The 18,012-nt window shown below is 36.9% G+C and overlaps 1 protein-coding gene across 10 annotated transcripts in view; it reads left to right on the forward strand.

Annotated features, from left to right (window-relative positions):
* The first annotated feature begins 869 nt into the window (after window positions 1-869).
* The window catches only part of PPP1R12A (protein phosphatase 1 regulatory subunit 12A), a 143,991-nt gene continuing 126,848 nt past the window's right edge, over window positions 870-18,012 (forward strand). For 7 of the 10 annotated variants that reach the window (XM_032854697.1, XM_032854698.1, XM_032854703.1 and 4 more), the window contains exon 1: window positions 1,115-1,351. In XM_032854697.1, the coding sequence (XP_032710588.1) occupies window positions 1,115-1,351 (237 nt within the window). Of the gene's footprint in view, window positions 1,352-18,012 lie in introns of all 10 variants that reach the window. The other 3 variants (XM_032854695.1, XM_032854701.1, XM_032854704.1) reach the window with 1 other exon arrangement.

Genomic DNA, 18,012 nt, shown 5'->3' on the forward strand with positions numbered 1-18,012 from the left:
CATAGTAAATATTCAATAAATATCAACTGAATTAATTGCGTAATATTAACATTTCTTTGAACCCTAGAAGCAGCTGGGTCTTTACCCATCCTTAGAAAGCGATGGGGCAGGAACCAGAAATCCCTTAAAAGGTTACGACCAGTAACGAGGCTGAGCTAAGCTCACTGGTAATACAAGGCAGGCTTAGAGCACTGAAGAAAGGGTGAGAGGACCCGAAATACAGAGAAACAACAACAAAACAAAGTAACAAAAAACAAGCGTAAGAGGAAAGATGTTTCTACAGTGAAGGTTGGCAGGAAGCCGCCGCAATCAACCGCAGGTCAACCCTTGTTATGAGGCGGTCACCTATGACTGAGATCTGGGTAAACGCCACCAGAACCCTCGGCTACAGAGGCCCCACTTTTGAGAGCTTCTTATCAATACTGACAAGCCCAAGTTTATCCGAGTTCCTCAGAAAATCGCAAGTGCCTAATTTCACGTCCTATCCTCCATTCCATTCCATCCATATAACGCAGCCAATAGGAAAATCCTCCGCCCTGAGCGAACTACTCTGCAGAGCTCAGACAGCCCTGGAGGCGGGTCGGCCCGGTAGAGTCGCGGTGCCGCCCGACTGTTGGCCTCCGGAACCCCAGGAGCCCTCAGCCAAGCGGCGCAACCTCCCTTCCCTGTCTCCGCCCTTCCAGGTAGGTCCCAACCCCCAGCAGCCCGGGCGGCCTGGACCACACCCGCTTCCCTCCGGTGGCCCGACCGCCCCCGCCGCAGTTCGCGGGAGCGCTCTTCCTGGGGCGGGCACAGGACTAGGACGCATGCGCACTGGCCGAAGGGCGCCTCCCTGTCCGGATCTCGCGAAGTTACGTTAGATTGGCCGCCGGTGACGGGTGGCTGGGCCGGGGGCGGGAGGGCTTCTGGGGTAGGAAGGGAGGTCCGCTTGGCCGGGCGCGCCGCCCCAGTGCTCTGTGGGATACTGGAAGTCTCGAGCGTCTCCTCTCGGTTCCCAGCCCTCCTCTGGCCCGCACTCATAGAAACAGTCACACACCCCCTGCCTCCCCTCTCTTCCCTCTCCGCCTCCCCCTTCCCCCCCTCGCGATAAGAAGACCCGGCGGCAGGAGAGGGGATGAAGATGGCGGACGCGAAGCAGAAGCGGAACGAGCAGCTGAAGCGCTGGATCGGCTCCGAGACGGACCTCGAGCCTCCCGTGGTGAAGCGCCAGAAGACCAAGGTGAAGTTCGACGATGGCGCCGTCTTCCTGGCTGCTTGCTCCAGCGGCGACACAGACGAGGTCCTCAAGCTGCTGCACCGCGGCGCCGACATCAATTACGCCAATGTGGACGGACTCACTGCCCTGCACCAGGTCTGTGCACCCTACCGCCGGGTCTCCTGACCCTGCGGGTTCTCGTCGGCCTCCCGCTGGGGCCTTCTCTCCACCCTCGGCCTCTGGAGGCTGGGGGCGGCGGGAGACTCCCTGCTGCGGGGTGAGGGGGCGGCTTCCCGCGAGGGAGGGGGAAGAGAACTGGTGGAGGGAGGGCTTCTGGCTTGAGGCCCCCTTCAGACTAGTTGATGTTGGTGTTAGGAACCGGGTGATTTCCGGGGCACAGGAAAAGGGGACTGTGATCGGCTTGGGGCCCCAGAGCCATTTGTGGACGTGTGTCTGGGATTCGGGGTCGAGACGGAGTGGGGTGTATTGGGGTGGTACCTGGGCCCGATGTCAATGATATACTTGGACGACGAGGGATGCTAAAGAAAACGACCAACAAGGGGCATTAGGGACACTTGAGCTGATGGACGTCTTTGGCTTGTAGGTGGGCATTGAATTTACTGTAGTTTTTAGGGCTTGATTACAAATGATGATGATAATAATAGTAATCAAGAGCCCTAAGCCGAGTGTCTGAGCGGATGATTTCCTGTTTTCTCCTTTATTACTCTTGGTCATTGGGGAGGGGGAAATGGGGTGTAATTAGCTGATCTGCTCCGGATGAAAGGGAGGGGATGGAGGTGGGTAAGGTAAGGAAGTGTTCAAAAGGGCTTAGCCACCGCCGGACCCGAATGTGCTGAAGTGTCTTTGGGAGAAGAGTTTGCGGCAGTGTCAGAGATCCTCGAGCCCCACGTCTTGGGGTGTGCACTGGGGTTAGAAAGAGAAGAATAAACACTGGGCACGGTTTTCAGAGCCGATTACCAAGCTCTGATTTTCCTTTTGGGGGTGATAAAAAAGAAAGCTGTTCACAAACTTTTCTCAAAATGGATGCTTTGTGCATGTTAAAGTTTTATAGTAGCCTGATTGGGATCTCTCACTGTTAGCCAAATAAGGAGAAACTATTGGCAATCCAGAGATAATGTTGCTTTGCCTTTAACAGGCCAAAAGCAACACAACCACGTAGAGTTCTGCATAAAAAGCAATCTTTGAGTGATGGTAATAGGTGACAAGACATAGACTCTTTTCCATTTTTTTACTGGGCAATTTGGAATTACTTAGAATCTCACTTCATAGCAATAGCTTCCCCTTACAATGAAAAGATTTGTAAACTATCTCAACGTTACCTTGGTTGTATGTGGAAGATCATAGCTGTATTTTATTTAAGACTGTAACAAAAACTTGTTGGAGAGGTTGAAACTTGAGGCTCTGTATTTTATGAATATTGCCTTGCTGCCTTTTTAAAAGGTGTGAGGTGGCATTTTCCTTTTACTGCTTCCTGTTTGGTGAATGATGACCGTTTTAAGTTTTATTTAATTGAATTCTCATATCAAACTTGGCTTATAGCCTTTGTTTACAAAGTTGACTGGATGGATTGAAATGACTGACAAATTGCTTGACAGATCTGGAATTCAGAATGTGGCACCCAGTAAAGATATAGCGCGGTCTGTAGTTCTTTTTCTGTTCCATGAATTTGGAGTCTTTAATATATAGCATACTTTTTATTTGGCTGAGGTTTATTTTAAAGCAGGGCAAAATCTAGATTCTAAAAACATGGTATGGAGAATGAAAGAAACTTTTGGCACTAAAAATGGTAATGTAGTTATGTAAGATGAAGGATCTTTCAAGTGCAATTTGCACGATTTAGTATGGAATTAATTTTGAAAGACACAGTTATTGTATGCTAAGGTCAAGGTACAATTGGATAATGGTTTACATCAATATGTTTTATTAAAATTGTCAGATAGAAATTTAAAGTTATCACACTTGTGGAGGAACCCAATTGTATTGGCTTGGGGAAAGAAGAAATTTTCTAATGCTTATATTAATATAATACTGGCCTTGGTGGGAAGAGAAAATACATATAACAGACTTTTAAAGGTTTTTTTTTTTTACCCCCTCTCAGTTTGGACATGCTGCAAGAATTAGTTTACTTATCAATGTTTTCCTGATTAACTGAATTCAGTAGTTTGACAACATACAGGTATAGCCTTTACTGGGTATTTTGTTTTACCTGACAAGCTTTTAAGCAAAAGTTTAAAAGTTTATGCATAATCATTTGCATAATATTTTTTTGTAATTTATCTGCACATTCCTTAAGTCCCTGAAGCTACAGTCTTTAAAATACCAAGTACTAAAATTTTTATCATGTTTTCTCCACTCTCATTTCTTTTTTATCAACTCGTACTTTCCCCCCCGTTGGGACTTTGCGAACAAGGAGTTCGTTTTGGGCAAATTCAGGATGACAGATAGTGAAAGGTGGTAAATAAAACTTTTTAAAAAAGAATCTCAAGAAAATTTTAACCTTTTAAGAAATCTCTTGAATGCTGCTTGTTTTAAGTACTGAAATTATAAAACCTAAAATTGACCCACTGATTTAATAGCCTTGAATAGTGTTTTTTTAGTTTAACTTCTCAAAAAGGCATATAATACCTAAAATGTTTTTGCTAGATTATTGACTAGTCTTTGGGAATATTCACTTATCTTTTTGGTTTTAATCAAGTGTCTTAAATTTCACTGTCAGGAGAAAAGTTTTAGAAACTTTACAAGCCATAAATACACTTAATCTCATATTGTACTTCCATTTTTAATGTAAGCAGCTTATATTTAAAAGTTTATTGGTTGATTGTGCCCTCTCATTAGAAATTACAAAAGCTACTTAATTTTTAGCTGTTCTTTTTGTATAGAAATATGTCATCCATATTGGAGAAAAAGCAGCGTTCTTGTCAAATTTCCTGTCTTGGTCTATGGAGTAGCCTCCCTCTCCTCCTGACTCCCATAGCTAGAAAACAATGCTGAACAGTATTGAAGCTGAAATAAACTTCATTTTCTGGAACTGAGGTCTAGAGTAGAGTTTCACTTTAATTGGTGGGCATTAATCACTTCGGATTTTATAAGTACCTGGTTGAGTTTTCTGCCTTGTGATCTATATCTGTATTTCAGTATACATTATAAAGATTTTAGAAGAGTAATAGAGGTTTCTGTAGAATGCTTTGTTGCTGATTACTGCTGATACTGGTGTGCATAATGCAGGACTGAGATTTCTTCCAACAATGTTGAGTTTAACCTTCGATTTTACCTTAAAATCTTACCTCCTTACTCTGTGCCATTAACTATCAAGTTGACTTCCAGTTCTCACATTTCTGCAGAGCTCCAGTCCCTCATTTCCATTTTTCTAGTGATGATGTATTGATGTAGAATGAAATATTATTCACTGTGTTGTGATTTTATATTTAAAAATGTGTATTTAAGTAGTAATATAGTAAATAGAGGTTCACCGCCTCTGCCATAGAGTAGCAATTACTGCATTTACATTTAGCTTTGTGATTTCTTCAAAGGATTCTTACTCAAAAATGGATTTTCATAGTTAGCATTCAGTTTTATACTCTTTTATCAGGTAACATTAGTTTAGATACATATGTATATATATTTTTATTTCCTTAGACTTCACTTGTATCCTTTTTTCAGTCTGAGTATTTTAAGTTGTTAGTTTTACATCAATGTCAGGAATTTCTTTGAATTCAACCTGAAATAAAACTTAAATCTTTCTTCACCAAGCCTACTCTTCTCATTGATAGCTCTGAATCTTTTAATGATGTCATTAATCTCTGGATCAAGTTTTAAACATCTCAGTTATTGTTTAGTCCTCCCCTTGTCTACATATAGCCAGTCAATCTTCACAATTGCCTTTTCATCAGTTCTTTTCCTGGCTACTCTCATTATCAACCTAGTTTATACCTTTATTACTTTATCCCTGGAGTACAGTAATATGTTAACTGCTTTCTCTGCCTCTGTTCTGTTTCTGGTCCAATCCAGCATTCATATTGCTATAAAAATAATTTTTTTAACAATATCACTTTCATTGTGTCACTCCTTTCCTTAAATTTAAAGTGTTTCATCATTTAGCTTATAACTTATATCTCCATTGCGTTCTGTTTTTTACTCTTTACCTTTCTATTTTCATGCCATTGGTTATGCTTTTTCTGCCACTAGACTATCCTGCCTCCTTTCTTTGCCAGTCAAATCTTAGTTATTCTTCAGAGTTCAGTGGAATTGCCAGCCAGTAGGGATCTTTCTGTTCTTTGAATTCGAATAAGAATATGGCACTGGAGAAGGACTCTCTTCTCTGGGGTGCTCACTGTATCTTATATTTTGCCTCTCTGCTGCTATTGAAATGCTTCTATTGAATACTGTTTGTTTTTAAGTTTGTCTTTCCTGATAGAGTATAAGGACCCAATTTCCCACATCTCTGTATTTCCAAAGCCGGGCACGTATTAGGTGCTCACTAAAGATTTATTGACGTGTATCTTTTACCTATTATTACAAGTACAAAGCTTTATACTTATTTGTATATTGTGAGATAAATTTTAAAGCCTTCATATCCAGTAGTTATTGTTCTTACACATAGTAGAACTTAGGTGTTCATAAAACAAATGAAAATCTTTGTTGTGGATCTTCTGTGTAGATTTGTTTAAATATCTTGAGCTTTTAAAAAGTTCTTAATCTCCTTCCTTTTAAAAAACCCTAAACCAGTTTAAATCCTGGTAATGTGTTTAAAAAATATTTATTTGAGACATTAATTAATTTGTCACCTTCTTTATAAGAGTCTGAACTAGGTCCTATACAGGAATACCAAGGTAGAATTAGATCCATGTTCTATGCTATCATAATTGTAAAATAAAGTTTCCTTTTACTTTTCAATAGAGACAGACTTTCAGATAAGTTTAGTATTCAATCCTTTTGCTCTTAAAATACAACTTTTATCAACTTTAAGGGTGCCATTTGAAGCTTCTTTGTAAAAATATGTGGCTCCCTTCTTGACAGTAAAAGGAATACTTTTGTGCAGTCTTTTCTGAAGGGCTTAATCTTCTCAGCCAAGCTGTTTTCACTGAATCGTAATCTGAAATGTAACTCTCTTTTAAAAGTATTCTAATAAGGCTACTTAAAGTGTTTTCCAACCAAAAGGAAGAGAGATTGGAGCGGTTGATATTGAGTCTCTTGTTAGAAAACAATGTAATTGCTATATATGAGAAATCTGTTTAAAAGTGAATATAGAGTTTATTATTTATTTTTTAGGGGGTGAGGGATGTTAAGATCTTAGAAGAATCTATTGAATCACTTATAAATAATAACAGCAATAGCTGTTTAAAAGAGCGTGTGGTATAAATTACTCTCTATACGTGATTTTTTTAATTAGAAAGACTATAACACATTTATGCTGATGGCTCTTAAAACTCTTTATTGAAACCATCCTAAATCTATTAAAAGGAAAACAAAAATCCACCTAAACAAACAAAACTTCTAACCCCTCTAAACTGGCCCCTCACTTCCTGCAAATAAATGGACAACCCTATCCATATATGGGGTGTGCTGGTTTAGGGCACCAGTGCCCACAGTGCTGCTGTTACAATGTCTTCTCTGCAGTTGCTGCCTTTGTGCTTCCTGGCAACAGTTTTGTGGTCTGACTTTGAAGTGTCATAACCAAGACCATCTTTCATTGCAAGCTGTGACTGAGCATATTCTAGTATAATCAGGTAGAAGCACTAGATGGAATAGAAGAAATTTGTTACCACATTTTACAAGTACTGTTCACATAAGAAAATAACTTCTGCTTTTAAAAAAAAAAAAAGAAAGAAAGAAAGAAAGAAAAAAAACGTCTAGGAGTGCCTGGCTAGCTCAGTTGGTGGACCATGCAATTTGATCTCAGGATTGTAAATTCAAGCCCTTGTTGGGTGTAGAGATTACTTAAAAATAAAATATATTTTTTTAAAAAAAGTCTTGTTAGGTGATTTTTTTTTTAAAGATGACTAGAGGGGCGCCTGGGTGGCTCAGTGGGTTAGAGCCTCTGCCTTCGGCTCAGGTCATGTCTCTGCTCAGCAGGGAGCCTGCTTTCTCCTCTCTCTCCCTCTGCCTGCCTCTCTGCCTGCTTGTGGTCTCTGTCTGTCGAATAAATAAATAAAAAATCTTTAAAAAAAAAAAGATGACTAGAAAGATTACTTTTATGGGGGATGGAAAGTATAGAAAATGATTTTGTTACTGCTTTAACATTACTTCTTGAGGGTTCCTGATTCCCTTTCTGCCTGAAAAATATTTCCATTTTCACCCCCACTTTTCTTATGAAAGTTTATGGGGTTCCATAGTCAAGTTGGAAAGATGGAGTACTGGCATTTTGGTATACATCTTTGAAAGATGGAAGACCTCCAAAAGTTCTTTTGAGTCTATTCTGAGTTGGAGTTGGGTATTAGCCATGACTTATCAGTGTTTTATTGAGAAGTGGAATTGGCTGATGAACATTTGCTGGGGACTTGGTATATGTGGAACACTGTGGTACATGCTTTTACAACCAGTATCTCATTTAATTCTCACAACATCCCTTCTTTCTTGCTCAAGATTGCCAAGTTAATAAACAACAGAGCTGGGTTCTAACATGCAGGTTTTTCTGATTCCAAAGCCCAAACTTAAAACCATGCTAGATTTCTTCTTTTAAGTCTGAAGAAGTATTCTTAAATCTTCTAGTCATTATGATTGATTATTAGTAGTTAGAGATTTCTCAGTTAATCAGCTGAATTAAATGAATCAAATGAATTAACTGGAATCAAATGAGTCACACACTACACACACACATACAAACACACACAATATCACACAATTTTTTCTTCATCTACTTTTGTTTTAGCTAGCTAACCCCCTTATGAACTTTCTTTGTTCATATTAGTAGTACTATATCTAAATTAACCTTAGAATCTATCCTAAAGTTTAGGAACTGCCAAGATTGTTTTTGACTGGTCATTTTGTGCAGAATATTTGATCAAGTGCTTTGGGAAGTTGCAAGGAAGTTAAAAAAGCAACAAAAACTCCTTTTTTGGGGACATAGAGTTTAGTCTTTAAATGTCTCTATTTTCCTTTATCCTAAAAATAATTTATATTTTTGCTTTAGGCATTTTTATATATGCATTTACTGTACATGCTTTGTTTAATGAAAAGTCACTTTTAATGAAAAGAGATAAGTTATAGGAAAACTCATATCTGGACAAAATAAAAGAACAACCTTGAGTTTGTCACTATCATTTAATCTGCACTTTACTTCCTGAATGGTGATTATTGGTGTTTATAATTTGGACTTGAGATAATACATGAAAAGCTAATATAATTAACTGAATTAATTTATGAATTAGTAAACCATACTTATTAATGTTAATCATATTTGATTTTAATTGGAAGCCTTTTGTTAGTAGGAATATCCAAGTTAAAAAAATAATTTTAAATCATTTTGCAAAATTATGTTTTAGATCTTAACTTGGAAATGGCAACAGAATTTTTTTTTCCTTAGTGGTGGTAAGTGAGAGCAACATTTGGAGTGTAATTTACATGTTGTCCATTTAAATCACTGATTCCCATAATTTTACATTTCATAGACCTGTAAAATGTTTGCTTAAATTTGACTAAAAGAGGATAGCCTAATTTTTATTTGCCAGTGCAACCACTTTATGCTATCATCACCATTTTCATAAAGAAAAAGAATATTTTAATAACAAAAGGCTATTGTATCCAAATAAATAAAAGAAAGTGGGGAGTCATGTCAGTTTATAAAATTATTGCTGTATTAACCAGAAATTTTCTTGATAATCTTTCATGCAAATAGAGTGAGTAATTGGGGATGAACAGATTTCATGACTCGATTACCTGTGTCCTCCTTTTGGCAGGATATGATGGCACTCAGATGGTGGCAGGCCAGATCATTAGGGTACAAGTGCCTGGCCCCTGATTACCCAAGATGGAGCAAAAAGGAACTTAACTAGAGATTCACAAAACCAGTGAAAGTTATCCACCAGTTCATATTTTAGGAACCACCAGTTTCATATTTATATTTCCATAAGCCTTTGCACATGTAGTCTTCCTCTGGAATGTATTTCCTAGCTTATTTCTATTAAAGCATAGCTCAAATCACAAAGTGGAGACTTGCATGACCTGGGCACAGTCACTAAAAATTGTAATACGAGTGTTTATACCAGTAACTTATTTTTATAATGCTTAAAATGCAAAGGTAGCCATTGTTACAGTCAAAATTTAGCAGGATCTCAGATTTATTTTTGAAGTGGAATATATTCCTGATTACCAATATAAGCAGAATTTTGCTTCATTTATGCAACATAATTTAAAAATGAATTTTTTCAAACAAATTGTTGGTTGTTGGTTTAGAAAAGGAGTCCTTAGGATACTGGCATTAGAAGCTAATTGATATTTTCAAATGATTTTAATCACAGTTTTGTATATTTTTTTCTAAATAACACTTTCACTGCGGATCGCTGTATGCCAGGATTTTCTGACCTTATTAGTATTTTGGTTGTTTATCTTTTCATTGTTATGCTGGCTAACCATAAAAAGACAAACTTGAGCTCTGTGTTACTGCCCTAAGTGTGCTTGCTCGACTAGAATGCTCTTTCATGGGTGGAGACATTCCACGTTGTCATGTGTTGTATAGGCATTTCTGAAATGACATTCGGTAGAAACCATGGAAAGAAATGAAGGCATTCCTCAGCTGTCACCTTTTTAGTAATCTGTTTAAATGCCTTATGTGCGTTGAGTGAGATACTCTGCAGGGAGAGCTTCACTTAAAAAGTTATTTTAGTTTGATTATTAAGTCATATTTGAGCTGAAGTTACATTTTTTTTGTAGTTTAACATGTTCTATAACAAAAAGATAAGGTTATAGAAAGTTTGTGCCAGTTTCTTAAATACTTGCATAGTGCCAAAGAGAAATTTTGTGAGAATGTGAATCGATACCCTCTTAAGAAGTTAACCATGTGGAAGAGTCTATTTTCCTGGATTAACTTTCAAAAAACACACATACCAATTACCTTTATAGGAAACATATTAAAGTATGTACATTTTATTTAATCTTATTTTAGTTGATTATAAACGTGTTCCAGTATTCATACTTTTGTTTGGAACATTTCTGGAACTCTTCAGCTCCACAGTGATCTTTTGAATATTTTCAGTGTTAAAGTGATTTTTGTTGTTTCTTTTTCCTTTCTCTCAGGAGAGTTTAATTTTGAAACTGATAGTCATTTGGTGACCAAGAGCATATGTCTGGTGAACATGGGTAATCATAGTTAATACTGTCAGTGATTAGATGATATTTTAAAAAATGCTTATTTTTAATTGGAATATAATCATAAGGAGGCCATATTGGATTTTATTTAACTCTTTTGATATTGGACTTATGTATGCTTCAGAATTTCTTCATGTTAACCGGGCGTACTCTTTGTGTTCTAGACTTCACATGAAATAAGTCAGTGTTTTAACTTATGATTTGAACATGGTGTTTCTTTGTAGATGTTTGTTTTCCAGAAAAGATTTTGATGCTGCTGTTGCCAGCTCATGACACTGCATTTCATTAAGAGTTACTGTATTTCTCAAAAGTATGTTAATTTGTACAGTTTTTCTTGAAGGATTAGGACAGATGACATGTTCAGCAGTCTATCCTTTCTGAGTACATGGAACAAGCTGCATAAAAACTGTCTCATAGGGCGCCTGGGTGGCTCAGTGGGTTAAAGCCTCTGCCTTCGGCTCCTGGGATCGAGCCCCATATCGGGCTCTCTGCTCAGCTGCGAGCCTGCTTCCTCCTCTCTCTCTGCCTGCCTCTTTGTCTACTTATGATCTCTATCTGTCAAATAAATAAATAAAATCTTTAAAAAAAAAAAACTGTCTCATATTCAAGTTTTTTTCATTACAAAATGTCTGTTGCTGCTTAACTCTTTCAACCATCTTTTTTTTTTTAACAATAAAATGTCTAAATTTCTGATCATCCCAACATTTTTACTTATCCCATGATATACATGAAAAAGCCTGAAGTAATTTTTAAGTCTTCAGTGACTTCTGCTCTTGCTTTTTCGTCTTCCCCATCTCCTTTCTGCTTTGGAACATGGCTTACTTTCAGGTTTGTTTATTGCTCTTTATGTATTTTATCCCAGATAAACACTTAAGAATAATTATTTAAGTAGTTAAGGTATCATAGAAGAACATAAAAAAAAAAAGAAAGAAAGAAAGAAAGAAAGAAAGAAAGAATGGGATGCCTGGCTGGTTCAGTGAGTACAGCATGTGACTTTTGATCTCAGGGTCGTGAGTTCAAGCTCCATGTTGGATATGGAGCCTATTTAAAAAAAAAAAAAAAAAAAAGACTATTCAGATTTTCAGGCCTGAGGTAGGCCCATGTGGAACCTTAGTAAACTTTCCTTTGTCCATCTTTGTTCAGTATATAATTTTCTATAAATGGTGTTGTATTTAATTTTCTGGTTTGTAAACTTCTTTTTAAATTAAACTTTTTTTTAGAAAGAGAGAGAGCATGCACATGCACACACATGAGTGGGGTAGAGGGAGGTGGAGCGGAGAGGAGAGGGAGAATCTCAAGAGGTTCCGTGCTCAGCATGGAGCCCTATGCAGGGCTGGATCTCATGACCATAAGGTCATGACCTGAGCTCAAACAAAGAGTTGGCCACCTAACCAGTTGAGCCACCCAGGTGCCCCTAAATTAAACATTTTAAAAAAAAAACTTCTAGGTTAATGAATATTGATTCTCATTTTCCTTTTTAATGGTTACATAGTATTCGTGTGTGTGTGTGAGTGTGTACATCCCAAAATTTATTTTCCCACTTGTCTGTGATGAATATTATATTTCCAACTTTTCATGATATAGTGGGTATTGTATCCTTGCTCACTCATGGCATTGTTTTGTTAGGATTGCTTTTTAGAACTTTCACCTATAATTTTACATGTTTTGCTCAAAATAACATGCTTTTTTAATGTTTCTTTATACAAAGGACATTTTCAGTAAAGTCTCTAGTGTATCTAAGATAGAAGACTAACCTTGAAAATACTCCTGCTGACATACATCTGTTTTATTACTCCATGTGTGTTAATAAATTTTGTGTATAAGTTATTTAAAATGTTAAACAGTATTTGTATTTTACAAATATATGATGTTACTCATTTAAATTAGTGATTAATTCACATAACAAATATATAAATCATTATCTACTATATGCCTGGCTTTTGTACAAATCTCTAAAAACAATGTTCCCTGCCTGAATGTAGCATATTATCTAGTGGGGTGGTAGTGTGAACAAATGATGAAAATTTTAGTAAGAGTTAGAATTGGAAATACAGGGTGAGATGAAAGTTTTTATTAGGAGGACTTAACCTAGAATATCAGGAAGAACATCCCTGTGAAAGTTATGTTTAAGTTATAGGTAACGAGTGTCTACAGCCTTTTATGATCCTGTTCCCTTCTTGCTTGTTTTCTGAATGCCCCTGTTCAGAATATATCACTTTGGCTGCAATGTGGAAAATGCACTAAAAAGAGAAGACTGAAGGCCAGGGTGACTAGGTTAGGAAATTGAGTAGTCTGAGAAGTGAACTAACTTAATGCCCCTTTCTCTTTCTTTCTTCCTTTCTTCCTTTCTCTCTTTCTTTCTCTTCTGAAGATTTTATTTATTTGAGAGAAAGAACAGGAGAGAGCCTGAGCTAGGGGAGAGGGAGAAGCAGACTCCCTTCTGAGCAGGGAGCCCAAAGTAGGGCTTGATCCCAGGACCCAGGAATAATGACCTTAGCCAGAAGCAGGCGCTTCACTGACTAAGCCACCCAGGCACCCCTAATTTCTTTCTTTCTTAAAGAAGAATGTTCCAAGGTTCTCCTATGTCTGTTTTTTCTTTCCCATATCATTCGTTCCTATAGTTTCAATTTTTCTCTTTATATGATTTGTTCTCCTTTTTAATGTAATCCACATCTTATTTTTGATATCATCAGTTTTCCATTTATTAAACTAAAATCTCAGCACCATCTTCTGTTTTTTTCACTTCTTACATGTAGTTAATAGCTCCCATTACATGCTGACCTGAAAGAGAAATCAGAGGCCTCTTCTGTATCACAGCTATTGAATGCTGGGGGAATTTTATTTATATATTTATTTTTAAAGATTTTATTTATTTATTTGACACAGAGAGAGAGAGAGAGAGATCGCAAGTAGGCAGAGAGGCAGGCAGAGTGCAAGGGGGAAGCAGACTCCCTGCTGAGCAGAGAGCCCGATGTGGGGCTCGATCCCAGGACCCTGAGACCATGGCCCGAGCGGAAGGCAGAGGCTTAACCCACTGAGCCACCCAGGCGCCCCTGGGGGAATTTTATTTTTAAGCAAAACAGATAACAATACTACCCTTATAGAGTTTACAGAATGAAATTACTTAGCCATCAGGGAAATGCAAATCAAAACCATACTTTATACCCACTAGAATGGCTCTAATAAAAATAACAGATCATTAACAAGTATTAACTAGGGTTTGGAGAAATTAGAACCCTCTACACTGCTGGTGGTAAATATGAAATGATGTAGCCACTTCCAAAACAGTCTGGCAGTTCCTTAAAAGGTTAGACATAGAGTTACCTTATAAACAAACAGTTATACTCCTTAGTATATATCCAAGAGAATTGAAAACAGATATCCCCACAAAATTTGTATATTAATGTTTATAGCAGCATTATTCATAAAAGCCAAAAAGAGGGAGCAACACAAATATCTGTCAGTTGAGTGGATAAGTAAAATGTCCTCTATTATGTTATTGGAATTGGTGGAGTATTATTTGACAATAAAAAGAAACAAAGTACTGTATTTGAAACAGTATAGATGAATCTTGACGCATTATGCTTAAGTAAAGGTAGCAGTCACAAAAGACCATATATTGGATGATTCCATTTATATGAAATGTTCAGAATAGGCAATATATAGAGATAGAAGAGAGATTAATGGTTGCTAAAGTCTAGAGGTATTGAGGTGAAATGGGGAGTAACTGCTAATGGGTATACTATTTCTTTTTAGTATGATAAAAAATGTTCTAAAAATTATTGTGGTGATGGTTACACAACTCTGAATATACTCAAACTCTTTTAATTCTATACTTGAAATGGGTTATTGCATGATGTGTGAATTGTATCTCAATAAGCTATTAATAGCTTTTTAAAAATAAAATGCTCTGTGTTCACCACTAAGAATTGAGGCACTGGCAGAGGTTATAATTATCTTCTAGTCCCCCCAACTCCAGCCTAAGCTTAGTGTTCATCACTGTAATTGTTATGGCAAGAGGATGGCCAGACATTGTCCCTACCCTAACACAGCTTGCAGTGTACTGAGTTATGTAGATAGTATATACAGGTAATTATACATTTACGTCAGTTTTGTGTAACAATATGTAATGGTGGTAGTACAGAGTGGTGTGGAAGTTTGTGAGGGCACATCTCACCTAAATTTGGGGAGGAGGAGACAGGTGATGTTTGAGCTGCTGAGTGATGAGTAAAAGCCAGGGTTGTGAGGGACAGAAGAATGTAGAAAATTATTTCAGAGAGAGGGAATAGTGTGTTCAAAGAGCTGGAGGTCAACAGAAGTGTTGAAGGATTTTAATCAGGTTAAATGAGATAACCAAATTTTCTCCTTAAGAAAATCACTTTGGGGGCGCCTGCATGGCTCAGTGGGTTAAGCCTCTGCCTTCAGCTCAGGTCGTGATCTCAGGTTCCTGGGATGGAGCCCTGCATCAGGCTCTCTGCTTGGCAGGGAGCCTGCTTCTCTCTCTCTCTCTCTCTCTCTCTCTCTGCCTGCCTCTCTGCCTCTCTGTCAAAAAAATAAATAAAATCCTTGAACAATGAAAAAAAAAATCACTTTGGCTGCAATGTGGAAAATGCACTAAAAAGAGAAGACTGAAGGCCAGGGTGACTAGGTTAGGAAATTGAGTAGTCTGAGAAGTGAACTAACTTAATGCCAGTGGAGTTGGGAAGTAGTAGATGGACTCAAGACACATTTAGGAAATAGAATTAGTATGAATTGGAAGTAGATTAACTTCAGGGAATAGGAGTCAAAGATGTGCACGCACTTAGCTTCTGGTTTGGAGTAGAGTGAAGGTGCTTTTCACAGCATATATTCATTCAGTAAACTTACTGTGTGTTTACTGTTTAGGTCAGAAGCAGAGTATATTTGAATGATGTTAGGGGAGACTGGCAATAAACAAGAAATTATAACAAAGTGCAAAATGTATGCTGAAGGATATACCAGTTTTTGAGCCAGCCTGGAGGAAGAAGGGTGGCCTAACTATAATAAATCAAAATCTTGTTTATAGTTTTTTCTTTCTTTTTCTGTTTAAGTCTTGGACTTAGCCTTTTTTCTTAGATCTCCGTGGTTTTCTGGAAGTGTGAATACCAAATGGAAAATGATTTATGAGGCTATAGAAAAACCAGAGGATAAGGATTCATGGTTAGACTTTTTTTTTTTTTTTAAGATTTTGGTGAACCATCTAAAAATACATGTAAAATTTTGTGTTTGTTTTTCTGTGCCTTTCAAGTTCAGAAGAGTTCATTAAGAACTTAGAAATAAAGCCAGATTTACTTTTACAATATTGTGGGGGGAGAACAGAGTGTGTGTTTTTAGAGGCTTCAGGGGGTAGAGCATAAAGTTGTTAGGAATAAAGTTTGGTAGTAGTAACAATCTAAAAGTCTTTTATTGCCTAAAATAATGCACTGTGAATATAAGGTCATAGATTAAAATGAGAGAGGAGAGTATATTTTTTCAAAGCATGTTGGATTTTTGCTCAAAGTGGTACAGTTAAAGCATTTAGTCAACAATCTGTAATATTTTCTCAGTTTCTAAATTTACTGTCATGTTTTTAGGAAAAGTAAAGAAAATATTTGTTATAAATAAAAAACTTATGACCTGATACATTTTTTGTCTAATACATTTTTTATTCAATTATAATTAACATACAGTGATAAATTAGTTTCAGGTATACAATATAATGATTCAGCAATTGTGTACATTTCTCAGTGCTCATCAAGATAAATACACTCTTAATTCCTTTTATCTATTTCACGATTCTCCCCACCCACATCCCCTCTGGCAACCACCAATTTAGTCTCCCTTTAAAAGTCTGATTTTTTTAATCTTTTCTTTTGTTCATTTGTTTCTTAAATTCCATGTGTGAGGAAATCATGTGGTATTTGTCTTTGTCTGACTGACCTATTTCACTTAGCATTATACCCTTTAGGTCCACCCATGTTGCTACAAATGTCAAGATACTCTTTTTAATGGATGGTAATATTCCAGTGTGTGTGTGCGTATATACCACATCTTCCTAATCCATTCACCTATCAGTGGGCACTTGGGTTGCATCCATTATCTTATTTATAATAAATAATGCTGCAGTATACATAGGGGTGCATATATCTTACTAAATTTGTATTTTTGTTTTCTTGGTAAATACCCAGTAGTGGAATTTACTGGATCATGTGGTAATTCTATTTTTAATTTTTTGAGGGACCTCCATACTGTTTGCAGTCCACAGTGGCTGCACCAATATGTGTTCCCACCAATAGTGCATGAGGGGTCCTTTTTCTCCATATCCTTGCCAACATTTGTTATTTCTTGTCTTTTTGATTTTAGCCATTCTGGTAAGTGTAAGGTTATATCTCATTGTGGTTTTAATTTGCATCTCCCTGATGATTCCCTGATTCTTTCACCTAATACAGTTTAAAGAGTTGTTTTTGTTTTTGTTTTTTTCAAAGTTTTATTAGAGTTGCTTTGAGTATTTGTGACCTTTTTGCATTTTAATATTTTTTTAAGTTGCACATTTAATGAGAAAAATAGCAGTTGTACAAAAATGTGTGGGTTATTTTGACCTTGAGGAAGTATCTTTGGACTTGTCTCAGCTTAGACAAAATGGGAAATGGTTATTATATTTTAAACTTTAATACAAAATTAACATGCTATCTTTTCCCTTTTCAACCCACCCATGACATTTAAAACTAATCTGGGATAGGGGATGGTGGGGCAAGATACGTGTTATGTGCAAAATGGAATGATAGTACATAAATTGTTCTCTTTCAAAAAGTATTTAAGTATCAAAAAGTTAGTTTCTAGACTATATGGTATGATTCCATTTTGGGGGAAAAAGTTGTTTGCATAGTAACAAATCTGGGGAAATTACTCTACAGCGGTTATCTCTTAGAGGGAAATAGAACAGATTTCTAATTAAAAACAATGAAGATGAATCTGACTTGGAGAAGAATGCTAAAATGTCTAGTTCCAGTATTGTATTAAGGATTAAGTATAGAGATACTGATATAATTTATGGGTATTTGTTTGCTACTCTTTGGCCACTCAGGGAAGCTGGTGTTGATAGTTAAGTATTTATTTCTGCACTAATGCCTGCCTTTTTTCTTATTAACCTTTTTATTTAAAAAGGAAAGACTCATTGGCAATGTGATGGATACCTTGGGAGAGTTGTAAAAACAAGTAAGAAAATTAATCAAGGGGTTAATTGAATATGTTTTGAAGCTTTTGTCAGGTGGACTACGAAAATTCAGAGAAAAGATAAGCATAATTCCCAGAAAGGCAGCTAGTCTTTGAGGAATAAAGGGATTTTAAAAGATAAAATTTGGATTTCAGAATTTTAAGTAATTATAATAGGAGAAATATGAGAAAAGATCTAGAAAAGCAGTTTGTATACAGGAAACTCCTCTGTCTTGTTCTATATGAAGAGTAAGCATTTAATGATAAATATGTTTTAAAAATGA

Source organism: Lontra canadensis, unplaced genomic scaffold (genome assembly GCF_010015895.1).
Source record: "Lontra canadensis isolate GAN:19392208 unplaced genomic scaffold, GSC_riverotter_1.0 scaffold9, whole genome shotgun sequence".
NCBI lineage: Eukaryota > Metazoa > Chordata > Mammalia > Carnivora > Mustelidae > Lontra > Lontra canadensis.